The sequence below is a fragment of the Pagrus pagrus genome (genome assembly GCF_965226575.1).
Source record: "Pagrus pagrus genome assembly, chromosome: 7".
In the NCBI taxonomy this organism is placed as follows: Eukaryota; Metazoa; Chordata; class Actinopteri; order Spariformes; family Sparidae; genus Pagrus; species Pagrus pagrus.
In genome coordinates, this window is record NC_140191.1 from 4,271,805 (window position 1) to 4,287,458 (window position 15,654).

General features: G+C 40.4%; 1 protein-coding gene across 1 annotated transcript in view; it reads left to right on the forward strand.

The window, feature by feature from the left end:
* The window catches only part of agmo (alkylglycerol monooxygenase), a 51,433-nt gene extending 41,102 nt beyond the window's left edge, over nucleotides 1-10,331 (forward strand). Inside the window, exon 13 of the mRNA XM_084356321.1 lies at nucleotides 9,743-10,331. Coding sequence (XP_084212447.1) covers nucleotides 9,743-9,823 — 81 coding nt within the window. The 3' untranslated portion in view covers nucleotides 9,824-10,331. The remainder of the gene's footprint in view (nucleotides 1-9,742) is intronic.
* Nucleotides 10,332-15,654: the final 5,323 nt, after the last annotated feature.

Consider the following 15,654-nt stretch of genomic DNA (forward strand, 5'->3'; position numbering starts at 1 on the left):
CCGACCCTTCTCCACATGTCGAGGTGTCCCTGAGCAGGACACTGAACCCAAAGTGCCTCCATTGTTTAGACCACTGCTAATGATGTGAATGAAAGGCAAAGTTTAAAGCACTTTGAGCTAAAGTTCCTCTATAAACGTGTGGATGTCCGAAGGAAAAAAACACCTCAAAGACGACACGGCTAGATGATAAACTGACCAGTAGGGAGGTAACTCTGACAGAGTTGCAGATGTTGGACATATTTTCTTTTTCAGAGATCCTTTGCTTATGACGATGGTTTACTCGTGACGAATTTCAGAAACCAAACTTTGTAATAAACTGAATTTCTGTCTTTTGCTGTTTGTCGTTGAATCACCGATGTGTCATTCTTTTGCTGTTTCGCTCTGGAAATGACATTTTTGGTGGATATTATTTGAACTTGCCCCTCTAACCTACAAAAAGCCGCCAGGATAAAAGAAGAATTTGAAAATGTAAATGAATGTTGTCGGGGCATAAAACAAAGGATCTGTCAATCTTTACAAATCGTCCAACGTAAATTGTCGCAACAAAACAAAAATGTTTAAATCAAAATTCAATTGATGTAGATTCAGAAAATAGCTACACTCCTACCATTTAACATTTAATTGCAGATCTGATTCATTTTTGGGGAAATTACTAAAAAAATAACATTTAACTTTGAGCAGTCACGTCACCCAACCTTTAATGAAGTCCGTAAATCGTGGAAAGATCTTCTGGATCTAAATGAAGCCAATACAGAAGTGCCTTCAACCTGCATGTGCGCTGGTTTCAAAAAGAAGTCTGATTGTATGTATGCTTATGAGAAAATGACCCTACTTCTCACTTGATTTATTACCTCAGTAAACAGTTTATGGCGTCAGGCTCTAGTTTCAAGTCTTCTCCAACATGGCAGGGTGTTAATTTAATAAATTATGGTCCCATTTGGAGTAAGATAGGTGATAAAGCAGGGTATGCTTTAGGTGGTTGCTGCCTTGTGATTGACGAGTCACTACTATGGCGCGTCCTCTGGTTCTCTGTCAGATCCAATCAGGATTTCCTCCCCAGCTCCACCCCGTCCTCCAAATGTGGTCTGAGCGACAACTGCAAAGCCAAACTTGCGGCTTCAAAGCAGTTGGGTGACCTCACGGTGGGTTTACACTCGATTCTCTCTGATACTCGTCCAGCGTATCGATTGTGTTTTCCTGGCGCTGATGCTGATACCCTCTGAGATACCGTCAGCTGCTCCAGGGCACAGAAACTCTAGACTTTTGTTTGGCCATCTCTGCCGTTTAAAACATATCTTCAAACCACATTTTTAAGGTTCACTTCATTGTTCAAGCAACGGACACCACAAAGTTGCACAAGCGACCGCAATTACGTATTTTTGGCTGGCTCAGCACCTGAAACGTCTCCGTCTTACAGCGCACTCGTCTCCGGGTTGATGATTGCTTTGTTGGTCTGTGGTCCCCCACCCCAACTCAATCACTTCCTCTTCCTCCTCCTTGTAAAAACACACCAGAAAATCAGACAGCGAACATGTTTTTAAAGGCGATAAGAACAAGAAAGCAAGTAGAAAGTGGAGACTGTTTGTCAGTGACAGGAGCGCTGCAGGCGGAGAGAGGACGGCACGTGGGTTGATGATCCTGCTAAGCGCTCTAGCTGACTGCTCAGGAGCTCGACCTCTGATCCGCCCAAAGCTTTGAGTTTTTTTAAGGCATCTGAAGCGATCTGTCGTAGGAACCTCTCTTATATATGACACAGACCTTCAGCTGCTCCCTTCAGCCGCACAGAAATCATTTTATTTGTGAAGCAATAGAAAGAGCTCCTGAGGTAACATCCTCCAAACTGCCTCGTGGCCTCGCTTCTTGTTGGCCTCTCGTTGGTCATATCCTGTGAACCTTATATTCTACCTGACAGCTCGAGACCTTATTCTGCCTCTCCGAGCTTTTTCCCCTCAGAGGTCCCGACCTGCCTCTCAGAACAGACGTCCTTTTTTATCTTGAAGCAGCGTCTCAGTTTCTGTCTGCCGCCTTTTTCAGTCGCTCAGCCTTGTGCCTGAGTTATTATCTTTGGAGCTCGTTTTCTGGCCTTTTAAGTTGTTTATCTGATCCTGTTTCAGACTTTGCGTTTCATTGTCTTAGTCAAATAAACTTTAATTGGGCAGCAGATCTTGGTTTGGTGCGTTTGTTGTCGTGCTAACACCTTGGACCTTTTTTCTCATCGATGAGCTGATTACTGCCTTGTGTTGCATTACTAATTGGAGACTTTGATTACTGCCTCTTGTGGATTTTCCTGCCCACGTGGCACGAAAACACAGAATGGCTTCAAGAACAGTTGGCTTCAAACTCCACAGTGGGAATGTTTAACTAAAACAGAGGCTGTTGTGATTTTTATTAAAGTCAGTGGGTTGGTGGAGGAGTCGTGGTAAAGATGCACCTCACCTATCTGTATCTTCTTCTCCATGTAAGCACAAAAAGGGACTTGATTTTACAGCACTCCTGTCCACCAGGGCTCCAACTAACAATTATTTTCCATTATTTCACAATTAATAGATTAATTGTTTGGTCTTTAAAATGTCGGGAAAAGACTTTTTTCCTTGAAAACTTCTCAAACAATCGTAGCTGCAGATTAATTTCATAGTTGACAACTAATTGGTTAAATGATCGGTGTCCCCTCTTGCTCGTCATGTGCCGTCTTCACCAGTGTTAGCACAGTACAAAAGTAACACATTACAGTAATATGTTACTTCAAGCAGTAAAGGAATAATATGACAGGTTTCTTGTGGGATTTTGGGGGAAATATTATTCTGGTAACAAGTGAACAACATGAAATCAAGACCCACCGGGTCGCTTGCAACTCGTGTAAGCTCAGAACAATATAAATGTTTTAACTTTTGTCAGTATAGAAGTTTAAAACCTGATTACATCAGTTAGATTCTCTACAATTCAGTTGCTCAGTTAATTTAACAGAAACCAGAAGGACTGAAGAATAACTTCCTTCTTCGGACAAAAACGTAACTTCTTCCAACAGAAAAAAAATTCTAATCTTCATCCTGTCTGGTGTTTTTGGTTATGTTTGTGTTCGTTATGTTGCTGCCAACAACATTTTCCTGTTTAGTTTCCACACCGGGCCAGCGCTCCCAGCTTGGATCAGACAGAGCTTCATTTTCTGCTTCAGCTCAACGCAGAACAGAAGAGAAATAATGTATAATGATAATAAAAGATAGTAAAAGGTTTTATATTTATATTTATCTGTAGTAGCGGAACAATATTACCCCCTCACACTGTATATTGCCCAGCCGTTTGGTGAAAGTAACGCAAATGTTGTGTAACGAAACTGCAAAGAAACTTTAAATGATTTTAATTTTATCTTAGAAGTAACTGCTCTTGGCGTTGTGGCCCTCCTGGGAGCTGAAGTTAATGACGTAGTGAAGATTTCTCTTGTCGAGGCTGAGACTGTGCCGGACGCCTGCTCTCTGAAGTGAATTCAACAGATATGAAGGGATACTCTCAGGGATTTGTCTCGTGTTTTTCAATGTGGCCTGACGGTCTGGATATGCCACTGTGGACCTGACACGTGACCTCGTAGCGGACACATGCTAAACGAGAATAAACCCCAGATGTGAAAAGAAAAAACATCTAAACAACCGTATCGTTTCTAAACCGGCGTATCATCAGACCACTTTGTGTTTTGTTACACTTCACCGTACAGCGACTGCCGTTTCACATGTGTTTTGCCTGGCTGCAGTGTGTGTGTGTGTGTGCATGCGTGGGAGTGTGACGGTGATATTTCTCATGGCTGTGCTACAGATCCAGCGCTGCACCGACTCTCTGGTGGGACATTAACCTGCTCAGCGTATCCTTCCTGAGTCTGCTCGAACAAGCCGAGCACAGAGACGGTATATGTGCTCATAACGAGCAGACAGGAAGTCCTCTGTGTGCGTAGGTGTTGATATATGTGTGCATGTCATGTTCTCGCATCCTTTTACTCGTCTCCCAAACTTAAAACTTTTTATTTTTACTGATTTTTCCTGAAAAATATCACAGTTTTTATCCCAAATTTGAACTCTGTTCCCGTACATGAAAAATCTTTGTTGATTTCCTCACGATGTGTTTCTGAAAACGGAAAGTTAAAGGAAAAACAGAAGAAAAATGACTACATAAGATGTTGAGGGATGAAACTGTATTAACAGGCATTTTCTGGGGTTTATTTTCTCCAATTTATCAACGTCCGGACGCAGCGAACTCCACCCACACGGGCTCCGCGGCCAGCCTAAAACAAAAACGCTCAGAAGTATTTTCCGACACAGTTCAGTCCAGGTCTGGTGGACTGTAGGCAGCCATATGGAGAGCGAGCTCTGGAAACATCCCATTACAGGTCATATATCACACGGCTGACAGCAGCCATTCTGCCTTGTTTTCATTTCAATCACGAGCGCAGCTGCGTTGGAGAACGGCGAGGAGCTCTGCCAGGTTAACCCGCTGGAGGCAACCAAATCCACCCCGAGGTGTTTAACGTATCTGCTGGATGGTTAGCATCGATCAACAGCTCACAGAGTGACTCAGTGTAGAGCCGACCAGGGCTGCTCTCCAGAGAGCTCTTGTGTTGGAGCTGCAGATGGCTGCTATTGACCATGTTTTCAGGACTTTGGTGACACAGTGATGACACCTTATTTCATCAATAAAGGGACACTTTTCAGATGAAGCAGCTATTTAAACTAATATTCAGCCATGTTTAATTTGGGATCTGAATACTACAGTGTTGTTCCTGAGAGGCTGCAGGTCTTGTAATTCTCACTGAACGTCTAAATTGAACGTTCATTTAAAAAAACGGAAATATAATTTAGTTATTATCAGGAGAGACTTCAGAAATAAGATCTAAAGTGTGATGTAGAGCACAGATTTAGGCTACAAACTTAATTAATTATCCAAAAGTATAATATGTTCGAAGAATTCTGCATTAAAATAAAAACATCCCAAATGTTTCCAACAATGCTGAAGCCCAGAGAAATCCACAAGTTTATGTTAAGGGTGCGTTTCATCAGGTTGCCGCCACGACTTCCTTGATAGGGAAGTCGGTGAATGAAACTAAATTTAAGGTGACTAAAACCAGAAACATGACCTCGTTCTGCCACTGTGTCCATAAACACCTGAAAACAGAGTTCGGTTTCAGTTTCTCTGCAAACATCTTTTATTTTGACAGCGAGCCTCCTGCACATACTGTACGCTCTTTTATCAGAGGGCCAGCACACCTGACGTCGAAACACAAGTCCTTTAATGAAGTTTGCTGTGTACATCCGTCTGCTCCAGTACACTCTGGTTGTAGCACATTCAACTTTTTCCTTCATAATGCAGCAAACCTAAAACATAATTGAAACATTACACGTCGGGTCTTTTTGTGAAAGACAAACCTGCGCTCCCTGTTAAAATAAATGTTGTCTCACACAGTCGCTGTATAGACCGTCAGCACCAGATGCTTCAGACTGAGTAGAGCACAAACATCCACATTAATATAATCACTCTCAGCACAGATGGAGCAAAGGTGCAGCTGACGAGCTAACTGAAGCTACCTGAACACATGACGGACTGAATGAATACACACAGGCTTCACTTCTGGTGACCAGAGATGATACCTCATCAATTTTCGGTCCATGACAGGTACACGCGACAGTCCATGAAGTCACACTGGCACGATGTCTCTCTGCTTTCATGACTCAATCAGACTAAATGAGTGAATAAACTCATATCTCCGTCCTGTGTTGTTGGTAGTCGTGACTCTGAGGAAAAGAGAAACAACCCAGCTGTCTCTGTGACCGCTGTGCAGACAGTAATACCACTTGGAAATACTATGGGGGCTTTGTCTGTTTCCACTTTAATCTACAAGATATCCAAGAACTGAGGCAGGTGTGCATATCCTGCTTTTTTATGTCTCAGTATAAATACATGCTTTTTATCTTTGCTTATATTTTTTCTACTTCCTGTGTTTATTGTTAGGCTAATTCCACAAATGTGAAAACCTTCTTGGCACTTGATTTAACTCTTGTTTTTTGGCACTAAGCTAATTATAATATGCATGTTGCTCGATTGCCACATTGTTAACATTTCATATTTAACGCTTACACTCAATCAAATTAATTAGATTTATGCAAACATACCTGGATCCTCACCACTATTGGGACAAAAACATTTAAAGTTTTGGTCCAAGTTTGGTGACAGAGGACAGTCACATCCACTCTGGATGTTTCTGTGCTGCACATTTTGCCAATACAGACATCAATGTGACATTTACAGGGAAAGGCCGACAGATAAAACTTCCTGTAAGCAGACAGACCTGCAGTTTGTGTTTTCCTTCTTACACACCTCATCTTAAACACTGATGACATGACATCCAGGAGCTTTACCAGAATGCGGCTGCCACTGCAGATATTGTTGAAAGTGAGAATTTTATTTATTTCAGTCGTCCAGCACTGATGTATGATGATGCATGACTCCTACCGATCCTGTTGAACTTTGAGCAGAATATGAATTCATTGATTTAAACCCGGAGCAGTTTGGTTCAGAGAAAGAGACGCAGAGGAAACCTACAGAAACCACATGTGTTTGCAGCTTTTTGTATCGCTGCTCTTAACAAAGTACCTTCTGCCGGAAAACAAAGTGAGTGTGAGCGGATTTGCTGAGATCTCTACTTTGGGAGCCGCTGCCGTCTGGCCGTAGTGCTTATTTGTAGACGATCAAACCCGCTTCCTTCCACTTTGTAATCTGTCCCACATGGATTTCCTACCGAGTCCATTAAAATGTAGCACAGAGGGGCGAACGGGGGAGAGATGGGAGCAGAGCGGTCGAATAGGTGCCCTTCCTCTTCCCTCGACATGCGGCTTTGATAGAAACTTCTGTCATGTTTCGGTCTGTTTGAGTGAAATGTGATTTGCGAGGTTCTGCCAAGCTTCTCGATCCCAATCCGTCTCTGAGATGGACACGAAGCGACCTCGTCTATTTGTGATCCATCTGTTTTCCCTTCGTGGAGTTTGGACTTTCAGCCGTCATGTTTAAACTCTATTAACTGGATTTGTTGTGACGTAGAAGCAAAATGTCAGTGTGACTTTTACTTTGACCTTTATTCTTCGTTTGCTTTTTTATTCATTTAATACAGATTTTTCCCCTAAACAACCTTTATTTTTATTCAGATAAGTAACACATGATGATGTAAAATGGATCCATATTTCATTTTTTATTAAATCTTTTGTGTCTTTCTAATCTTTAAATCTATTCACATCCTTTACTTTTAGTAAAAGAAGCAACACTTCACTTTTAAAATATGCCATTATTTAAATAAAATTATGTATTATTTGCAAAACAAAGCCGACTTTGAAGTACTTGCGGCAGAAATATGTAAATCACTGGATTATTAATGATGTGGTTGAGGTGGAGCACATTTTTTTAAATAACTGATTACTATAAGATTTAAATGTAAATGATAAATGAGGATGAGGAGCAAGAAATTGAGAGTTTCCACTGGACTCTGGAGTAAAATGTACTGAGACGGCTTCTCTCTCTGTTTTCATTCACAGATCGATCTGCCTTGTGTGGCTCAGACGATATAGGCAGCATCTGTGTATGTGCAGGTCTATACGGGCCTGTTGTGATGGAAAGGGGTCATTTAGGAAATGTTAAATAAAATAAACAAGCGACACAGTGTGCAAGATGCTTTTAGTAAAGGCGCCCTCTGACACACCTGTCTCAGGTGTCAGGTGTAACCACACAATCATAACCAGCTTCAGTTACCTGTGTTTGAAAGTTTATTTGGGAAACGGTGTGTTTTAAAGACAGGATTACCAAGAAATGACTTATATTATACCAGAGTAACTGATTTTGTTCATTGTTATTTTCTGAATGTGAAGGAAAAGTTTTCAGGTACTTCAGTAGAAGTGCAGAAGTGTTATGAGTCAAGTGTATTTAAAGTTTTAAAAGTAAAAGTGGTCTTATTATCCTCTTACTCTTATCGTCTTAGTCTTATTATTAGATATTATTATATTATCTGTCCTGATAAGTGAGTGGAGCTGCTTTCTATGCTGCTGAATGCATCATATTTTATAAACACATTAATCTTTAAGAGCAATCTTAATCTAAAAAGTAACTAATAACTGTAGCTGTCAGATATTTTCCTCTGAAACAGGTTGCATACCAGTAAAAAGTACTAATAAGTACGCAGGATGTGTGTAACTGTACTCGGTTACATTTTCATGATTTGCTTGGTTGATGTGAAATGTAAAGCTGCAGATTTGTAAATGATATTTGGACGGAGAGAAAAGGGGAAAGCACGAGCGTGTTTTGAATCTCTTGACGTTCTTATTAAATCGTTTCTCCTCCTTCGCTTCGTCTGTCGTGATGCTTTTATTGTCTCTCAGCGGGGAGGCAGTTTTCAGGTAGTGAGAGGCAGAGCGAGGTCTGAGTTATACTCTCCCCCTCTCTCCCTCTCTCCCTCTCTCTCTCTCTGAGGAAAACAGCTGCCGTGTCCGCGAGGAAACGTTGCTTTTTTTCCCATCATGCCGTTTTGCCTGTGATGGACAGCGGTCTGGTTTTGGCTCGGGTTGCGATGTAGGATGCAGTTTATGGGCCAGAACGCAGCGAGGGGCGGAGGCGAGGGCCCAGTTTCTCCCCCTCCCCTCTCTGAGCGGCGAGGTCGGCCATGACGGTGACCCCCGTGACCTCGTCGTCTGAGCGTCAGGGGAGACGACCTGCTGCTTAACCTCTGAGCCCACTTTCTACATCGACCTCGCTGTTTTCTTTCAATTAGCGGTTCACTTTCGATGTTTCTCTTTCTGTTCGCTGGTCGTAAATGTTACCCGTCACACTCTTTACGTCCCGTTTGTCTTTCTTTGTGTCCTGGTCCTTTTTATTTTAGGACGAGCCAGTTTGATTTTAATCTGTGGTACGATTTAGTTGCTGCTGTTTTCCAGAGGACGGTAGAACGAGTTCATACTGACGTGTCGACTCACATTAAAAGCTATTGAATTGAGGAGGACGAGCATCCAGACTTCAGGCAGGGTCAGCCTTATTAAATGATGGTAAACTCGAATAATTATAGAAAAATAAATCGATAAATTAATGACGAAATGGTTAAAAAAAATATGCAACGAAATATGCAAGTTCACGTTTCAAAGGCGAGTTTTATGTAGCTATAATTTTGCTTATTTTAATAATCAATTAATTGTCATTTTCTTATGCAAAAATGCCAGAAACATACTTGTTCAAGCATTCAAAATATGAATATTTGCCCGTATCATAGTCTGCGTTGATCATAAACTAAAGATAATTGCATTTTGGGCTGTTAAAAGTGACTTAAATGTGTCAAAATAATTAATATATGTATTTTTTTCTTGCTATTTTCTGATATTTTATATCATTTGGCAGATTAATTGATGATGAAGATAATCTTGCAGGCAGACATCTGAATTTTAATGAAAAATATCTTTCCAAAAAAGATTGAAAATTCAACATATCAAACTTTATTTCATGTTTTCCTTCAAACTCAAGCTGTCGCCTCATGAACACTTTCACAAACCAGCATCAACCTCTCGTGGCTGTCGTCAGTTTTTGACACTTGAGTGGAGTGAAGCTTTGTGTCTTCACCTCAGATCAGTCAGTTTATCTTCTGAGTCTCTTCAATGTGTCACAGCCGTCATTTTGAAGGGGAATGTATATTTTGACGCCTCTGATCTTCACCCGTCTGTGTGTCTGTGTTGTCCAGGCCTTTGTCTCCCTCTCTCTGCTGTACTGGGGTCTGCAGAGCGTCTCTCAGCTGCTCAGCATCAAGAAGAAAACCGTCTGAGTCGACACGAGGCGACGCAGACCGAATATTATCTTTATCAAGTCATGATTATCGACATAATTCCTTTTTTTAAACACATTTTAATAACCTTAAACACTCTGCCTAATGTGTCATCTGTGTGTGTCAGCCATCAAACTTCTGCTGATTCACTCTTTACTTTGTATGTTTACTAAAGTCTGTTTATAACTGAAGATTTGTCTTGTAAATTAGCCATAAAATACTGAAGATGCTCAGGTTCTATCAAAAAAATACATTTCTTCTGATGAATGTGTCTGTTTTTAAACAAACTCTTGTTCTTATGTCTAAAATAACACTGTTTCTAACAGAGATGCTGCACTGCTAATCAACTTAATGATCAATTCTGATGTTTATATTTCTTTTATTGCTTCCTCGATGCAACATATACCTCTTATAAAACAAATGCTGCTCCTGTTAATCTGACTTGCACAACACTGTACAGTATATTGCTTTTCTCACTGCAATAAAACATTTGTAATTTTTTGCTCTACTTGTCTCCATTTTTCATTTTCTAACACTGCTTCTGAAAAAAACAAAACAAAATGAGTCTCTGGAGGATGTGCAGCGTGTCAGAACCTCCAGATTTTGTGTGGGAGTGACAAACAGTCCACAGCAGATGGTGCTGTTATCTCCTGTCAGGGGTCTCCTTTGAATCAACGTCTTGTTTACAAGTGACACCTGTGTTCAAAAAACCTGCACGTCAACGTGTCTGAGAGACGTTAAGATATTTAGTAAAGTGCTGAAGTGGAGCGAAAAATGACAGATCACGTATCAAAGAAAACAAAAATATCAGTTTGGTGAAGTGAGGTTTAAAAAGTGCTCTGCATAAAGCTAAACATTCAATATAAATGATACATATTTTGATATGAAAGTAAGTCTACACACAGCATCATGTGTACATTACTAAAACATATCTTTTTGCTGACTTTTTACAAAAAAGTAACCAAAAGTCATAACTGAGCGAAAGGAAAGATGTGGTGTTAAAAAGTCACCTATACGAATATTATCTGATATTATCTGCTAATAAATGTACATTTCTGTACATACTGTACTGTACAAGACGTACCAAAGTCTCCGTCTGAGCTCTGCGAGACACCAGATACGCTCCTAAGTGTTTTTTTAAATTTTTTTATGTTTCTAGAGTTTTGATAAATTAAGGGAAAACTGTACTTTCATACCATACACCTTTGTCCTGGAATAATCTCATGAAGAGATCTGAAATTAGACATTTATATCTACTGATGATTATAAGGGCATCGTTAAGAATGTGTTGTTGTTTTGAATAACTGCTCTCCTGTTTTACTGTGAGTCTTTCATATCATGTTTTATATGTTGCATTTTATTATGTTGTGACTTCGATGTGGCTGCTAGCTTAGCCGGGTCTTTCTTGTAAAAAGATATCTTGATCTCACTGGGACTTCCTGATAGAATAGATAATAAAAAAATAAAGAATACAATTTGACAAACAGCTTTATTACCTATGAAATAGTTGTTAACGAAATGATTCAAGAATTTATTTGAAATAATCAGTAACACATTTATAAACCAGACACGTCATAAAATTACAATTAAGGTGAACTGCTCAGACAAGACGTCCATTTTCCTCCTTATCTTCCTTCACACCAGCTGTCATCAGTGTCTGATGTGCCACAATCTGAATAAAACAGCTACGTGAACAGCGAAATATGGATGTTCCCTGGAAGGATTATTATAGGATATAGAATTTGACTCTGTTTTGGGAAATAAATGCGTAACAAGTACTGATTTAGTAACTTAAAAACTCTTTATTTGTTGAATAGCTGTATATTGGATTAAAACAGCGTCATTGTAACAAAATCTCATCTGCTGTTTACTTTGGGTCAACTGATTATTGACCTGACTGATTATCAGATCTGATACTCAGCATTTGTCTGATTATCTGAATAACTCTTCTTTCATTCATTTATTTTTTAATCTGATTCAGATAAAGATAAATTAATTAGAAAACTACGCTGGCTACAGCATGCGATCTGTAACCAGTGACTCAAGGTATCGAGTGAATGTAGTGGAGTGGAAGTATAAAGTAACAGAAAATGTAAATACTAAAAGTGTTTGAGTAAATCTACTTAGTTACATTCCATCACTGGACTTTTAATATGAGTGCTGGTACAAAAACATCTCCTCATTCAGCACACCAGACACGCCACAGTCTTAATAATACGACTGAAAAAACATCTGTTGCACAAAACGACATAATAAGTAACTGTGTGGTGATTTACAGTAAATATGCTGCAGAGGACTTGAAGGAAACATTAGAAAACTGCTAATTATAAACACGTTCTCATCATCTCGATGCTAAATTACATAACTTCCACCCTGAAGCGGCGTGTATACGTTTCCCATCTGAAATATTTATATCAGCGTGAAGTCGTGAAGCGATCATTATGAAAACACCACGGATTGCAGATTATGTAAATGACGGGGGGATTGTGTGAGGAGTGGAGGAGTGGAGGCAGCTGTGTGAGTATTCATGATGTGTCATATTAACAGGTCTGCAGATGGCATCGCTCCACTGTACATATGTGCAGAGCGCTCGTGGTGGAGTTCCCTGAAACACCACGCGGCGTATTAAATGTATTCACCTAACAGATGCGGATAACATCTGTCTGCAGAATGAGCACCGTTAAAAATAAGGAAGATACCACAAACACAAAGCAGGATCCTGTGTGTCGGAAACATAAAGAGAAGCTCAGTGTGCAGGTCATCGTGACAGCGTCAGACCATCATGGGGCGTTTAAAATCTACTAAAACCTGCAGGTGGAGGGCGGAAAGCTGCTGCTGCTCTCTGTGGCTTCACACTGTTCAGGTCTCAGTCAGTGATGTCACTGATTTCCACCTGCTGTGACATCAGAGGTCAGACCGTCTCCGCTGTCCGAACCGATGAGAACATGGAAAACTAGCTCTGTCTTTGGGATGTGTCTTCATTCGGGTCGGGAATCTCTGCGCCTCACAGTTCGAGTCTGAGCGTCACGCTGCGATTATAAAACAATTTATGATGTCTGTACAAGATAAAGGTTTCTCACTGTGCTATTTTTAAAGCAGCATATTTGTAATGATCTATAATTTATACGAACAGATGAATCTTTACTCGTGAACAGACATCCTCACTCAAACTGAAGAAGAAGCCTAGCTCGGATTATAAACTCTTACTTTTCGCCATCCAGTTGTTTCGGCATTAGGAGACAAAATTACCGAAAATGTCTTTTAACACCTCTGAGCTGTGACTGAAATGAATAGTACGTTTTTCTTCTTCTGCATTCAGCCACAGTAGCAGCACTTGCTCATGTCATTAGCTGTTCCTGCTAACAAACAGACAGATGCTGTTTTTTGTTCGCCTGGCGACAGTCAAAGCTTCCAGCTCAGTGTTTGTCTTTCTGTTCGCTGGTCGTAAATGATTCCTGTCACACTTTTAACATCCCGTTTTCTTTCTTTTTATCATGGTCCTTTTTATGTTACGAGTTACAACAGTCCAGTTCATACATTTGACTGTCAACTGACATTAAAAGCAGGTAAAGTGAGGAAGACAAGTATCCAAACGATGAGGTTGTTAGCGGCTCCTAAAGGCGGGGTCCGCCCGATCAGCCTGATTCTCGTCATGGTTTCCCGTCAAAGCAGAGCAGAAGCAGATTTCTGCTCAGTGTGACTCAGCGATGATTTAACCTTTACTCACAGTTTGGAGAATCAGTAGAGAAGCAAGTTAATTTATCAAAACATGATTGAAAAACTAAACATAAAACTAAATTGTTGATGACTTTCATGTGTGTGGTTGTGGTTCATACTAAAATCAACAACAACAAAGAAGGTTAAATGTCAGTTTTCATTTACATATAACTGCAAAATACTTCCTTAAATCCACTCATGTTTTGCCAAACATCCCCACATCCAGTAAATCTTACAGACCTGTTACTGTTGTCGAGCTCCACACTCAGAAATGTATTTTGCTCATTACTCCTTCAGTTGGATAGTTTGAGACATGAAGGCTGTTTTCACATTTACAGGACCTGCTGAGAAGTTTGTCTTTAACTTAGTCAGGTTAATTGATCTTGGATGGATGAGTTGTAGAAACTTGAAGCCTCTGATGTTCACTCTCAGAGACGTATTTTGTCGACGAGTTAAACTATTGTCCTTCTGTGCACAACTTTATTCTGAAGCCAAACTGAAGTTAGTAAATCAAAATGATCGTTTTTTTAGTATGAAATTCCTTCAGTGTGTCTGATCAGAGCTGTGATGATGCTACAGTAACACAACACTTTTGAGTTTTGTCTTAAAAAGCCTACATTTAAAAGAAAAGCTACTTTAAATATGTGCAACTCAAACCGCTCAGGTCCCATATTATTATATAATGTGCAGTTAACTCTCATGTTTCTTGTCAGTATCTACAGTCTGTCCAGTGTAACATGACAATATTAACTGCGATGTGTTGTAGTCTCTATCCTCGGTGCTGCCGCGCTCTCTGCTTTTTTAATGATCCGCCGGGTTATTGAAGCGATCCACCAGCAGGACGAGAAGCTGACATATTGATCCCGGTGTAGAAGGATATGGCCTTCACCTTTACATGAAATCCTTCTAATAGGCAGTGAGGGAATTCTGCCCGCGGTCCGGCTTAATGGGACGAGGAAATGTCGCTCAAGAAAAGCGATCAATGAGACCGTCGATGAGAATTAGATTTGGCTCTAATGTAAGAGGAAGCAGAAACAAACCAACAGTCATTTCATCCTCGGCACAGTCACGGCTGCTTTTTGAAAAAAAAAAACAGACTCTGAATTATTTGTGGTATAAATCAAAATGGTTGAGTTTGTCAGCATTTCATTAATAATCAGACTGATGGAGATGGAATACTCGATCATATCTTAATGAATTATTGATGATAATACTCAGATAAACAGAAAATACATCTCCACATTTCCTCTAATTACAGCTGTGATACTTGGGACACTCAGCCCCGAGCTAATGTGTTCCTACTGGGGACGACCTTCAGCTGTGGATTGATACTCGTGTGCTACATTTCCACCAGGTGTGTGTGTGGGATTCAAGATGTGTGTTCACGGTGATTAAAGAAAAATGTCAGCTAACACTGAGGCTCACTGATGTATTTACAGACCTGCAAGCAACACGACTCCAAAGGGTGGCAGTGACTTTTCCCTGTAGCGTCACTATCAGGTCAAAGCTCTCACGTATCCTGTGACATATATCAATATCTCAACTTTCACTGGATGGATGGACACACAGGTTTCTACACTCATAGATCCAAGAGGAAGAATCCTGCTGACTGTGGTGATTCCCTGACTTTCTCTTCCAGCGTCACCATGAGGTTTATTTGTAGTTTGGTGTAAAAAGTCTCCACAACTCATAGATGGATAGTTATGAAATATGGTACACAGTCCATCACTGGTTGGTTTTATTGGGTGATTTTTGTGATTTTGCTGAGCTAACCTGGGTCTGCCTCCAATGAATGACTTAGAGCCAACTCACGGACCATAAATCCAACTAGAGTTGAGAAACCAAGACAGTTTTGGTGAGTTTCTCTCAAGTTGGAAAACTTCATTTTGTTTTAGCTTGTATTTTTTTGGTAGGAGAGAATTCAGATGGTCCTCAGTTGTATTCTTCTATTTAATATTGAACATGGGTGCTAGCATTTCTCCTTTCTGGACATTTTGTGGGTGTATTTTGTGTATTTACACACACACACACTGGTTGTTGAGCTGAAGGTCAGTTTGGTAACCCCCTTCAGTTTTTCTCCTGCGCCATCATCAGGTCACTTAATGTTTGGCGCA